Raw genomic sequence first — 12,994 nt, forward strand, 5'->3', positions numbered from 1 at the left:
GGCAAAACTCTAGCATAGGCAAACCTGTCAGGCACTGTAAAAAATGTAAGTTTTAATTGTTACTATGTGTATAGTTATAGGTAACTGTTAGCCTAGTAACCAAGCCCAGTTATGTTCAGACTTCTAACTCATCTGAAATAAAAAAGAGTAGAGTTGCTCTTTCCTAATTCCCAAGCTGACAGTTGAAATCTTTTTCCTTACTTGACCCAAGATCAAGAAATCCAGAAACAAAATTAGAATAATACATATACATACTTTTTTAAAAAAATCAAGACTTTCTAATAGGAGCAGTCAATGAGATCTTATTGCTTTCCGGGGTATAAAGTCTTCTGTACAGTGTTGAAAAGTTAAATATTGAAAGTTTACACCAGCATTACAAATTTTATGCTCAAAATCCTGGTTTAAGTTCTATTTTATACTTTAAGAGTATAATATAGTGGCCATTGTTGTTATCTTACTGGATAATCTGGACAAATTAGTAAAATACTACTGGGTAAAATATCAAAATCAATAATAGCTGTAATATAAAATAAGGCATTTTGTAAAAAGAAAATATTCAAATACCATTATTTCAGATGGGGAAAAAATGTTAAAATCACAGAAAACTATGAGAAATATCAGAGAACAGAAATATTTTCAGGTAAGAATTTCTCACTGAGAGAAGGCAACTCTCAGCAAGGAATACCTTCTGAAGCCTCAGCTACACAACTCAATAACCACATATAAAACTCATTAATCTGAAGTATGTACCAAGTGGAAATGTATGAGGAAAATATTGTTTCCTTCTAATACTTGCAAAGATTAACTTATGTTGAAAAAATACATTTCTCATCCTTTTGGGATTACAGTTTTGTTCTTCAGTAGGTTAAATACCTATTGTCTTTTATTAATAACTCTTTTCTCCTTAATTTGATCAATTTTTCACCATTCAAGGCTGTGTAGGATTGTTGAATAAGAGGTAAGCAGGGTCAGATTAATTTAAATAATAACAAAGAGAAAAAAAGCCCCAACTTCAAACCCCAAATTCCATTCTCCCAAAAAAGCAGAAATGAAGCACAGATATCCCTCTTCAAAATCCCGTAAGTCTACCAGCAGTGGGTGTTGCAAAGGACTTACGTCTGATCCTTTCTGTTGCCTGGCTGCTTCTCACAAACCGTGCAACAAGTGCTGTGTTTCATCATATGGCATTCAATGTGGTACCAAAGCTGGCAAGTCCTGCTCCATTCCCTTTCCTAACTCTAGCAATGTGCTCCTGCCACTTACCTTGGGTCAAACCTAATGAATTGGTTCGACAAGGGAGGTCAATTTAAAACTAACTCACTGAAGCACTGAATAGCTTTGTTATAGGAATACACTCAACTGGCTTATTCTAAAGCCACAGAAGCCACTAAATCTGAGGTTAACAGACGGAGGAAACAGGTGCAAAAGGTAATGGCAAAAAAAGAAAGGAGAGAACGGGAACAGCCCTTTTAGCAACAATTTGCAGTTTTGCTATGGCAGTTGAAACACAAAGCTGCTGTCTTAAGAGGTAGCTCCACAATAACTGAAGTCGTTCTAAATTGAGGCTGCTCTTCCACTGACCCTAGCACCAAGGCAATCATGTGGGGCTGATAAAGTTAAGAAAAAAATGCCTCAGAACAGTTATTATTGTTCAGGTGCTTCAGCTCTTCATGAATTGGTTCACTGAGACCTTACAGGAGTGCTACTGCAGGCAGAAAAACAACAATAAACTGCAGCAACCACAACTTTGCTTGTCTTAAATCACTGTGGATGTGATTCCTTGACCTCGTTTAGCTCTTTCGTTAACTCAAAAACAGGGAAACATCTCATGATTGAGTTGTGCCTTGGGCATAAAGCCTACTGCCTTGATGCATTACTTCTCTCTTTTTGTTACCACCTAAGACAGACAAATAGGTTCAAGCTAAATAGAGTGCCAAACCTCTTCCTGTGCTCAAAGAACCGAGGCTAGATCATCTTTGGATCAAAGTCAATAGCTATTATTTTGTTATAAAATAGTACATACTATCCAGCATAACAATGAGTAACCAGAATATTAGATGTACCACAATTTTATGCATGGTAAATTCTATCTGAAGAAACAGGTGGAATTGTTTTGAGCTTCCCTTGAACCTCTTTACCCTCACAAGCACTCAAAAATAAAGAATTCAACAGGAACAAAAGAACATAACTTAGCAATGAGATTTGTCATGACAAGATAAACCTTTAGGGGGTGAGCTGGCACTCCTTACACCAGTTTAAATAAGAGGGTCCTGTTCCTTCCTCTTCGCTGTTTACCATCATCCCTGCTCTTACCTGAATACTTTGATCACTTACCTTGCACTGACAGAGAAGTTCACCAGACACCTTTCTGAGCAGGAAAGGAATCAAGAAGGAACAAGACTCACCCTTTCAGCACAATTAAGCTTTACTATACAAAGTATACTTTGCTGTGCCTTTAGAAGACTGTACTCTCAAACAGCAAGCTTTATAGCAGAACAGAAACAAATAAAAACAATGCTTAAATTTAAAAAAAAATCATTGTAAACTATTCTTCCATACAAAATAAGCCACTCTCTATTCATTTTACATCTTTGCAAAGCAATCGGATCAAATTCTACTGCCATCTGAGAAAACATTCTTTAGTGGCCTAAGCAAATCTCACAAAAACTTCAGTTAATTTGTAACAGGAAATGGAAGAATGCTAATGGGCTAATCTAAAGTACAAAAAAGATGGATGTCCAGGTGTAAAGAAAAAAAGTTCTAAATGTGGTTAGATACAGACAGTCAGTATAATTTGATATATCAAGCATCAGAGTTACAAGATACTTCATGGCTTTCATAGCCAGAGAAACTAAACCTATACACTGATTCTAAATGCTGGAGATTAAAGTAATGGAAACAAATAAAAAAATTTATGATCTGAGACTAGTGACTTCTTAAACATTGAAAACATATTCTTTAATATAATGTACCCTAAATGTATTAAATACAAAATTGCATTCAATTTGTAATAAAGTTTAATAAATGCAGTTTTAGAACATTTTCACACTACTTTCTTGCTTTTACCCCAAAACTTTTCCTTTACTTTGCCCATGCAACCTTAAACACATGTGAATAAGGTCTGATAGTATGCAAAAATAGAGCTAACTAACATTTTGAAAGACGGTGTCCTGAAAAGTCTTCTCTGTAAACCCTAATTATGCTGATGATGAGTACAAAACAGACAGAAATCACCTGCAGATAACTGATAACCTCCCTTGAAGAGAAACTCCCACCTGGAAGTACACACAATCTTGTGTCAGTACCATTTCCAAATTCTATAGTAGAAAGAAGTAAGGTGTTGATCTCAGAGTGGAGCTCTAGTATACCCCATCCTCCTGTTTGAGCAATCTGCAGTGCCACTACAATGCTTTGTTCCTGTAAACATTGTTTGTAGTACCCTGGGACCCTGAAAAAAAAAGTGTCTTTATTACTGAAGAATGAAAACTTAGATGCAGGGAAGCTTGGTCTTTAGAATATTTTAAAAGACAAAAATACTCTAAGTGCTTAGCATATGCAGATTACTTAAATGTATAAATAGGCCATTGGGAAGAAGTCAGAAAACTACAAGTGTAGGTACAGCAGGACTTGTGTGGTTTTGGTCATTGTTTTCAACAGAAGGGTTTGCATCAGAAAAGACATTTTTCTAAACAGAAGAAAAATTCTCATGTTTTGGTAGAAAAAGCAGAAAATAGCTCTCATGATTTAACGAGTTCATAAAGATGATCTATATCCAACGCATTATATCTATTTGTCTTAGTTCTTAGTTCAAAAATTACTATTTCTGGCTATTTCAGGTTTCTTGTACTACATTTAAAAATCATTCCTGAGAATAGGTGTCTCAACTCTTATGACACACATTTAACAAATCTATTCATGGAAATTCTCCATCTGTTCTGAAATGAGTAAGAATGTTATTATAATTGTTTTAGATCTATATGAAGACAAATGACAGATCAACTGCAGTAATGGAATTTTTAATGAAACGCGCAAGTTTCTGGCTGACTGGGCATACTGCTGTGATCTAAAACTAACTGTTTGAAAAAGATGAAAATTCCTTAGATCTGTCTTTACCTTCCAGGTAGAATTATTCTGTTCTGTATCAATCTGCAAATGTTTACATTCAGAAAAGTCATCTGTTGTAAGCAGATGAACTCTCCTGCATAAATGCTTTGTCCTTTCTGTAAGCCTAGAGGTGTCTGAATTTATAAAATACTTAATAAAAGATAATCTGTCCCTAAAAATATACTCTAACCTTAGGGTAGACTTTCTGATATAATCAGATATTTTATTCTGTACCTCACACAGACTCTATTAATCTTAAGTATTCTTACTTAATGGAACAACAAAAGTTATCTCTACATTAGAAAACTGGGGCCTGATCTTCAAAAGAACTCGTTTGGGTACCTAAATGGCAAGACTTTGCAAAGTATTTAGTATTTTGTAGCTTATATGAACAAACAGAAACAAACAGAAACTGATCCACACATTTGCTACCGAAGTGAGTATGAGGCATTTCCTTTCACAAACTGACCTCTAATACTCCAATCTCCAGGTCTAAATCTTTCTAAAAGAATTAAGCAGAAAAACAAAACCAGAAGTACTCACTCAACTGTGAGTTGCTTCATTTTCTATTATTTTTTTAACTATTGATAAGTGAACACTGTGTAAAAGAAGGGGTGGAGAAGGGCTGAAAGGTATTCTTGCTGAACATTTAGTTTCCAAACTGAGTTGTGCCAAATAATCAGCAGCATACCCATGGCTAACACAATTAGGATCAGAAATTAAGCAGATACCAGAGGACAAAATGTGTTACTTTTGTTCCTTTTTCTCTTAAAAAAAAAACCAAAACAAAACCCAAACAAAAAACCAAGCTATTTTAAGAACACCCAGTTAAAATCACAGAATAGCAAAGTTCTTGTTTCAAATATTTCTTTTCACTCTAAGTTAGTCTTTTAAAGTGCAAAGCCTTTTAATTAAATTGTTATACTTCCTTATATTTAGATCTTTTTGCAGCGGAGACGACTGTGGTTTAGTGTTTCATCTGGTGCTGACCTTACACAAGGCAATCACCAAAAGAAGCTCATTTCACATCAACTAACATGTTGCTGCATTGTATACATGTAAGCCCTGCTTACACAACACCTATTCATATACTTAATTCCCATACACAGAGGGTTCCATTGAAGCCACATGGTCACGCATCATCCATCATAAGACGGATGGAGGTTCAGTGTCAGCCAAAGAGAGTAACCAAGTGTTTGCTATCCTATGTATATTAAAGACATAACTGACTCTGATCTCATAAACCACAGACTGACAAGTGTACGTTCAGGACTAATTCTATACATAATATTTTTGCTACTTAATTCGGAGAAAAAAGTAATCCATATTCAACACTATTTTAGCCGTCTATTTTCTACAGCATTCTGTCATTCCTGCATGCACACCAATTAGTTAACTTGCCTGCTGTTCGAAAACTTTTAAAGAATGTTAGACTAGTCTGGCCCCAATACAGTCAACAGCAAAATTCCCTTTAGTCAGAGAGAATCTCATCCACTGTCTCATAAACTCTGAAAGAACCTGCCATGCCATCCTTGTAAAAGCAAAAATAAAAATTTGCCCATTACTCAGTCAACATGGTTTACAGCTTACTGTTTATCAGGCTGGAAAACCTCGGTGGCTCGGAGCTGACGCACACCTGCTTTTATACATGATGTCTTCTGGCACAGATGAGAGAGACAGAAGCAGTAGTGTCTTAAGATGAAGACAGATTTATCTGAACTTCACGACAGATCCCCACAATATATAAGCAAACCTCCCTTCAGAACATACACAACAAACAGGTTAATTTAGAACATATTAACAATAAATATATACAGCTTCTTACATCCACACCTTCTTTCTGAAACCTCTTCCAAAACTTTTCCAAGGCCTTCTCTCTGCCTTGAGTAAAAACAACCAGGGAGAAAAACAATTAGCCATTGGCTTTCAAAAAAAGAAAAAATAAGGTAATTTCACATCCTTAAAACAGATGGTGGTAGTAGGAATTGCCAAGAAAATTCTCAATCAACTTCAGAAATATAACTGAGCCTTGGCCTTCTTAACCAGTATTGTCAGCTAAGCAGTCTTCTGACACTTAAGCACCTAAAAACTAGCAGGAGGCTGAGGCCCCCTTTTAAAACCTTTGACATGGAGGCAATTCAATTGACTTCATTTAATTTGATCCTGTCATAGACTTTTAAGACCAAGTCTCATATAAAGTGTTTATACCTGCCCAAAGAACATGCAACAATAACATTTGTTCATGCCTCTGCACACTTCTGTATTAGATTATGTATAATATCAATCTGTCCCAGCTTTTAAAAGCTACAAACATCACACAGTCCTTATAGCTGTTAACTTTTCCAGCCGTAAGCTTTAGCAATAGCAGAATTTACTCTGATGTAACACAGAATGTTATCACACTTTTGGTAGTGAGTCTTTTAATGCAAGCCTGTTTTTCTATAACAATTTCAAATTCACAGTCTGACTGCTTGAAAGTCAGGGGGTAATATTCTTTTAACTGTAAGACCTGAGCTCTGTCTTTCTACTTAAGTGCCTACTGTCCTATGAGATCCATTTTAATTTATTACATTTCAAAAGACCAACCAACCAACCAACAAAAAAACAACCCCCCCCCCAACAACAAACCAATGAAGCTGTTCTTGAGAGGTTATTCATCGTATCCCTCAGCTTCAAAGCAGAATTAACCATATTTAAACCATTCCTAACATATGTTTGTCTAACCCTTTTTTGAATGTCATCACTAGTGGAGATTGCAATATTTCCCCAGGTATTTTGTTTTAGTAATTAATTATCAAACCATTTAAAAGATTTTTTTTTCAATGTAAATGTTTACTGCTGTAATTTAAGCTCATTGTTTCTTGCACTTTTCATAGTAGACCTAGAGAAAATTTACTTTCTTCACATTTTACACTTTTGAACTCTTATTACAACAGATCTGTTTTGTACGTTCTTATCAACCCCAATTTAATCTAGAAAAAAAGTGAACACAATTTTAGATAAGAAAACATAGCACAACTAATATATTTAGAAAAAAAATGTAGATCCTATTTTGGACCTACTATCTTTATATCTATGATCATATACAGTAAAACATTTTAACAATGGTCATTTATCATGTTCCTCAAGAGAACCAATAAAATGCAATGAATACACATCCTCTGATGTTGCACAGGTACAAAATGTATAGTTTGTTTACAAACTAATATTACTGAATGTAAAATGAAGCAACAGTTTAAAAAAATATATTGGTAAAGGTCCGAAGTTTACATTTTCTAAAATATTAAGTTCATGTTTTATTTACAGACCAGCGTTCAAACAATTACTGGCATTTTAAGATAACTGTTTAACCTGATAAGTACACGAATAAAATGAAGCTGTAAAAAAAACCTCAACCAAACAAAAAAACCCCCAATGATAGAAGTTCCATATAACAGTTTCAAAAACACTTTCTAAATTTCTTTTTAGAAAAGCAAGATGTGATGTACCACACAGTAACTTACCAGAAACTGATCTAACACTTCCATATGCTATAGGTATCGCAAGTGACCAACGTTACTACAATGTGCCCAAGAGTGTGGGGTTTTGCCCATTCCAACTTCAAATGAAGTTTTCACAACAGTTGTAGTATTTACAAATTTAAAATAAAGGCTCAGTATCCCTTTGGATTACATTACCACTGTTATTGTGTCTTCTCTTGCTGACTACACACAGGAGACTGCAATCCAAAGACAACTTATTGTGTTGACTCTGTGAGTTAACTATTAAATTAGCAGCATGTACCCCAGCTTATCTTAAAAAAAAAAAATAGGCGAGACTAAGCAACCGACTAATAGCGAACACTCACTCTGGATCAATTACAACTGAATTCACTCACTGAAGTGTCTCTATTGCTGAGAGATGGTGAGTTAGAAGGTGGAAACTTTTAAACTTGAACAGGACCTATGAGCTGTTACGACAAGCCATGACACAAACCCCAGCTGAACACTGTGGGCAGGTATGTGATAGCCTGTGGCTGTGCTCTGCAGCTCCAGGAGTCTGGCAGTGACAGGTCACTCGCCAGTGCAGCTAAACCTCCTGTGCTCCCAGAAACACTCCTTTACCTTCACTGTGCTAGGTTAGGTGAACTGAAAGCTGCATAATAAAAAGCACAGCCTCAGGCTGTATTAGCTTTAATTGATTTCTACTGGGTTTGAGTAAGGAGCATGTCTCATCCACGCTGCACCTTTTTTCCTTTATGGCCCAGTCCCATCTCCAGGGCCCTACATAAGAATGAACACAAAAACAAAAGAGGCAGACTTTTTTACCCACTGAAGGGATTGGTGAATGCCATGACGCTGCTGCTTTGCCAGCCAGAATCACTGTGAATAATGTAGTTTTTTCAAGAAATCAAGTATTTCATTAAACTTGCCACCTTGATTAAAATACGAGGGTATCTGGGGGAATGGAATAAGAAGCAATTTCATTCTGATCACCATCCCACTTACACTCTACTGTACCTACCTACATTAAGTGAAAAAAGGAGGAATTAAAAAGCTTAGGGAATCAATGTCTGTTTCTCAAAAAATTATAACACCTTCAGAATTATGAAAAACAAGTATTTCCTTTCCATGTTTGTGATTTTTGAGATTTCAGCGGTTTCAAACTTACTGATTCTCACTGATTGCAATGTTTATGTTGTATGCAGTATTCCATACTGAATGAAATAAGTATCAGCCAGTAATTATCCCTGTTTTTATAGAGAACTTGATTACACTCTCAAATTAAAGCAGGTATTAGTGCATTATACTGCTAATGGCAACAAAATTGCTTCACATTCTAAGAATACCCATCTCTGAAATGTTTTAAAATACCTAACCAAATGATGCTATGTATTTCTATGTAACATTCAATTCTCTAAAAATATGATTTCTTGAAAAAATTCTCAGTCTAAACGTATATCAACACTAGATTTTGTTCAATTTAATTTCTTATATTATTTCTGATAAAGTTTCTGCTTTCGTTTTTAACTACAAGCTATAGTTTCTAATTGCTGCTCTGCTTCTGCAGCCATGGCTGCTGCCTGTAACTGTTCTGTTTCACTCTGGATGGAATTGGCTGTAGTAACTTGTTTTCTTTCACTGTGCATATTGTTCTCATGCCTTTTTAGGTCAGAAGCCTTAGCAAATGCTTTAGTGCAGGAACTGCAGACAAAAGGTTTCTCTCCTCGATGTCTTCTTTCATGGTCCTTGAGATGGGACTTGTGCTTGAAAGCCTTATCACACATATGGCATGCAAAGGGCCTCTCATTACTGTGAACTCTTTCATGCTTTTTTAGATCTGGTGCGCGAATAAAAGACTTTCCACACACTTCACAACTGTAAGGCTTGTAGCCTGTGTGTATTTTCAAGTGCTCTTTCAAATGAGCTTGTGTGGTAAAGCCCTTCGTACACATTTCACAAACAAACGGCCTATCAGCCGTGTGTAACTTTTCATGTTTTCTCAATCGCACTTCATCAGAAAAGGTCTTGCCACAAGCCTGACATACAATATGTTCCCTGTGACCGTAAAGTAAGTACTCAAACTTCATATCTCCAGCTGCCGTGGTCCAGCCAGGTGTCTGTTCATCTTTCACTTCACTTATCCCATCATTAAATGTCAAAGCCTGAGGGGTCTGAGATCCTAAGTCTTTAGATTCAGTCGTTTCCATAGGCTCTACTTCTTGGCCATAGCAGTTTACTTTTCGAACTTCTTCACTTCCCAACTCTTTCAGAATTGCCTCTTGCACTCTCAGGGTAGTTGTTGGTGACTTTCCATCTTCCTGACTTGGAGGAGTTCCTTCCACTGTCACATCTGATGGACTATCATCATGATCTCCAATTTCTTCCACCTCATCATCTTGTGTATCATTGGGTTCTCCAATAGGACGGTTTATTTTTAGACAGTACTTGCTCTTGGACTGTGTGTTGTCTTCAGGACTAGAAACATCACGTTTTTGAGAGCAGAGTTTATCAAGAAATCGAATACCGAGGATCTGGCCTGAAGACATCATCAAATTTACATCCTCTTTCTTAACAGATATCTTTGCAGTATACATGTAATTGAGAACTTCCTCAAAAATATCAGAACGAAGAAAATCTATTTCTATTACTGATGAACTATCAACTTCCAGTTTTTTGAAAAGTTTTTTGAAGTAGGTACTGCAGGCAGCAAGCACACACCTATGGGCTCTGAACTTAACATCTTCAACCACAATAGCTATGTCACAAAATTCTCCTTCCAAACGTTGTTCATTCAATGTTTTCAGGAACACAGTTTTGTGATCATCGTCATTATATTTAATGGTTTCAGACATACTGATGAAAAACTCCTGTAAAATAACAAAGGAGAGTTTTGTAATTTTTATAAAGCAGTCTGAGTCATAAAATCCCAACAGGCGAAACTATTTACATACTAAAAAAATTGTCAAATAATTTTTTTCTTAATATGATCAGAAAAAGCTTTTAGATTATACAAGCATTACTCTGAAACTTATTTTAAAATTGTGAATACATAAAGATCTTTCCTTTTCACTTTACAATTACTCAGTTTTATTTATTGATTCAGTTATAAAAAACTGGAAACCTCTGTGAAACTGCAATTCTCAGTAAATGTATGATCCAACTCTTAAGTAATTCTTACAGCTAAAGAAAATGTCAATACCAAAAATGTGTAAGAAATACTCTGTGTCAGCACAACAAACTAAATGTGAAATATCAAATATAAGCCTTACCATGAACAATGTGGGAAATTTTCTGAGCAAATGATTCTTAAATATTTGACAGATTAGCCCTCAGACTGGGCCACCTTCAGCCTGAAAGACAGGAAGATAATAACGTTTCAAGAAATTATAAAATCTATTCCAAAAATTATTTTAAATTTGTATGTTAAAACACAGCACTCTCAATTATTTTATGTTAGACAAAATGCACTGTTAAAATACTCAGTTATTTTTCTGTGGTACTACAGTTCTACTGCATAAACTGATCTGATAGCATTGTTGATATAAATCATGTATTTACTTTCCTCTGGCTACTGCACTTCCCTGGCTCCACTTCCCTGCTACTTACTTCGTGCTACATCTAGAAGTCTGAAACACCTCCACAGGAATCACTACAGTCAACCCAGTAACCAACCCATCAAGAAGTTGATTAGTCTTCTGCTGAACCAGAGATCCGAGCAACCCTAGCAGAGGGTCGGGTCTGGCAAGCAGATCGGGCATCCCAAAGGACAGCAGACTGTGCTATGGGTGGATGAGGATCAAGGACCAGGGAAAGAGACACCAAGTGTATCAGATCTCCAAACAATGGAGATATCCGAAGAGCAGAAGCATAATGCCAGACACATAATTCAAATTATTCAATCCCAATTGCTGGCATCTCATTGTGACAGAAAAAGGAAACATAGCGGAGAGGAGGGAAATTTAATAATGGTTCAGAACAAATCCTCCATCACCTGGCACAAAGGTGCTGGGAACTTCTTTCCTAAATTCTATGACATTCTACGACAGGTATGATGACAGGTATGCAACTTCCATTCTTGGTGCCGTGTGTTTCACATGGTATGGGAACGTTTGACTCACTACAAATACCTTTGCAGGTCTGGAATCTCAGCTACAGTGTCCCTCGCTACAAAAAAAAAAAAAAAAAAAAGAGAAGACCACAAAAGAAAACCAAGAAACACTCTTGTGTCTTGTGTATTTTTATGGGCTGTCTGAGTCTGCTGGCCCAGGAAAATGTATCAATCCAGCACCAAAGAGGGCAGGACAACCACCATGTCAACAGGCTATGTTTGGAGCTCTTTGTAAGCTGGGAAAAATGCTTTCTTTTCAAACAAGTAGCAAAACGTCATTGCTAATAATCTAGCAGCAATTGCACCCTGTTCTGTTAAAAAATATGCAATTTTACTGCAGTTCTATTGACACTTACTGAGGGAGAATTAATTATTGAGGTAATTGTCTGAATTAATTCTGATTTATTCCTTCACACACTTTTTACACAGCCGCTACCACCGCCGGGACGTGTGTCCGGGGCTGTGCCTGCTCGGGACGCGCTCAGTGCCTGCCCACGCCGGTTCCGGCGGCTGCTGTGCCCGTGGCCGCGGAGGCGCACGCCCGCTCCACGCACCCGCCGGCGGGGACGCGGCGCGGGCGGGTTCCCGGCGGGGACCAGCCCAGCTCCTGCCGCGCCGCCCGCGCTCCCGGATCGGCGTCGGGGGCGCCCGCGAGCGGCAGCGGCTGCTCTCCAGAGCGAGCCCGGCGCTCCCGCCGCGCCGCCTCACGGGGCTGCGCAAGGACGGCGCCCCGCTCGCTCCCTCCCTCCCTCCCTCGCTCCAACGGCTCCCGCGCGGCTCCCGCCGCCTGGATGCGGCGCCCCTTTGTTGCTATGGCCGCTGCCGCGCGCGGGGCCCGCGCGCCACAGGGTGCGCATCCATCGCTGGACGCGTCCTCGTCCTCCTCCTCCTCCTCCTTTCCCTCTCCCTCCCATCGCCTGCGGGAGGCAGGCGCGCGAAGGCTCCGAGGCTGCAGGCGGCGGGCGCGCCCGCGGCGCCGCCATCTCACCCAGCGCGCGCTGCCGGGGCTGTAACGGTGGCGGCGGCGAGCGGGGGAGGGATGGGAGGGAGGAGGAGGAGGAGGCGGAGGGAGGGAGGGAGAGGGCGCGCGAGGGAGAGCGCGCGCGCGCAGCGCAGCGCCGGCCCGGCCGCCGCGCGGGAGCAGGGAGGGGGGGGGAACCGGGAGAGGGCTCGCGCTTACCTGCAGCCCGCGCGCGCGCGCGGAGCCGCGCTTCCCGGGGGAGCGCGGGGGGGCTCCGCTGCCGCCGCCGCCGCCGCGCGGGAGGGGCACGGGGAAAAGGGAAGGGAGGGAGGGAATGGG

General features: G+C 39.0%; 2 protein-coding genes across 5 annotated transcripts in view; both read right to left on the reverse strand.

Annotated features, from left to right (window-relative positions):
* Positions 1-10,402, reverse strand: part of AKAIN1 (A-kinase anchor inhibitor 1) — a 36,552-nt gene extending 26,150 nt beyond the window's left edge. The window contains exons 1-3 of one of the 2 annotated variants that reach the window (XM_027650914.1): positions 10,305-10,402; positions 5,695-5,762; positions 3,306-3,448 (exon numbers count right to left, since the gene is read on the reverse strand). The gene's annotated coding sequence lies outside the window, so the exon portion shown is untranslated. Of the gene's footprint in view, positions 1-3,305; positions 3,449-5,694; positions 7,739-10,304 lie in introns of those variants that run through there. The other variant, XM_027650912.1, reaches the window with a different exon arrangement.
* ZBTB14 (zinc finger and BTB domain containing 14) lies at positions 7,854-12,962 on the reverse strand. 3 transcript variants are annotated; one of them, XM_027650910.1, is made up of 3 exons: positions 12,875-12,962; positions 10,856-10,936; positions 7,854-10,453 (listed from the first exon to the last, which is right to left on the reverse strand). In XM_027650910.1, the coding sequence occupies exons 2-3, from the start codon at positions 10,856-10,858 to the stop codon at positions 9,110-9,112; spliced, it is 1,347 nt and encodes a 448-aa protein (XP_027506711.1). In that variant the 5' UTR covers positions 10,859-10,936; positions 12,875-12,962; the 3' UTR covers positions 7,854-9,109. The 3 variants fall into 3 exon arrangements, with proteins under 3 accessions (XP_027506711.1, XP_027506710.1, XP_027506712.1); XM_027650909.1 differs by lacking the exon at positions 12,875-12,962 and adding an exon at positions 12,113-12,219; XM_027650911.1 differs by lacking the exon at positions 12,875-12,962 and adding an exon at positions 11,578-11,673.
* Between the last annotated feature and the right edge of the window lie 32 nt (positions 12,963-12,994).

The sequence above is a fragment of the Corapipo altera genome, unplaced genomic scaffold, assembly GCF_003945725.1.
Source record: "Corapipo altera isolate COAL_440 unplaced genomic scaffold, ASM394572v1 24, whole genome shotgun sequence".
Lineage (NCBI taxonomy): Eukaryota > Metazoa > Chordata > Aves > Passeriformes > Pipridae > Corapipo > Corapipo altera.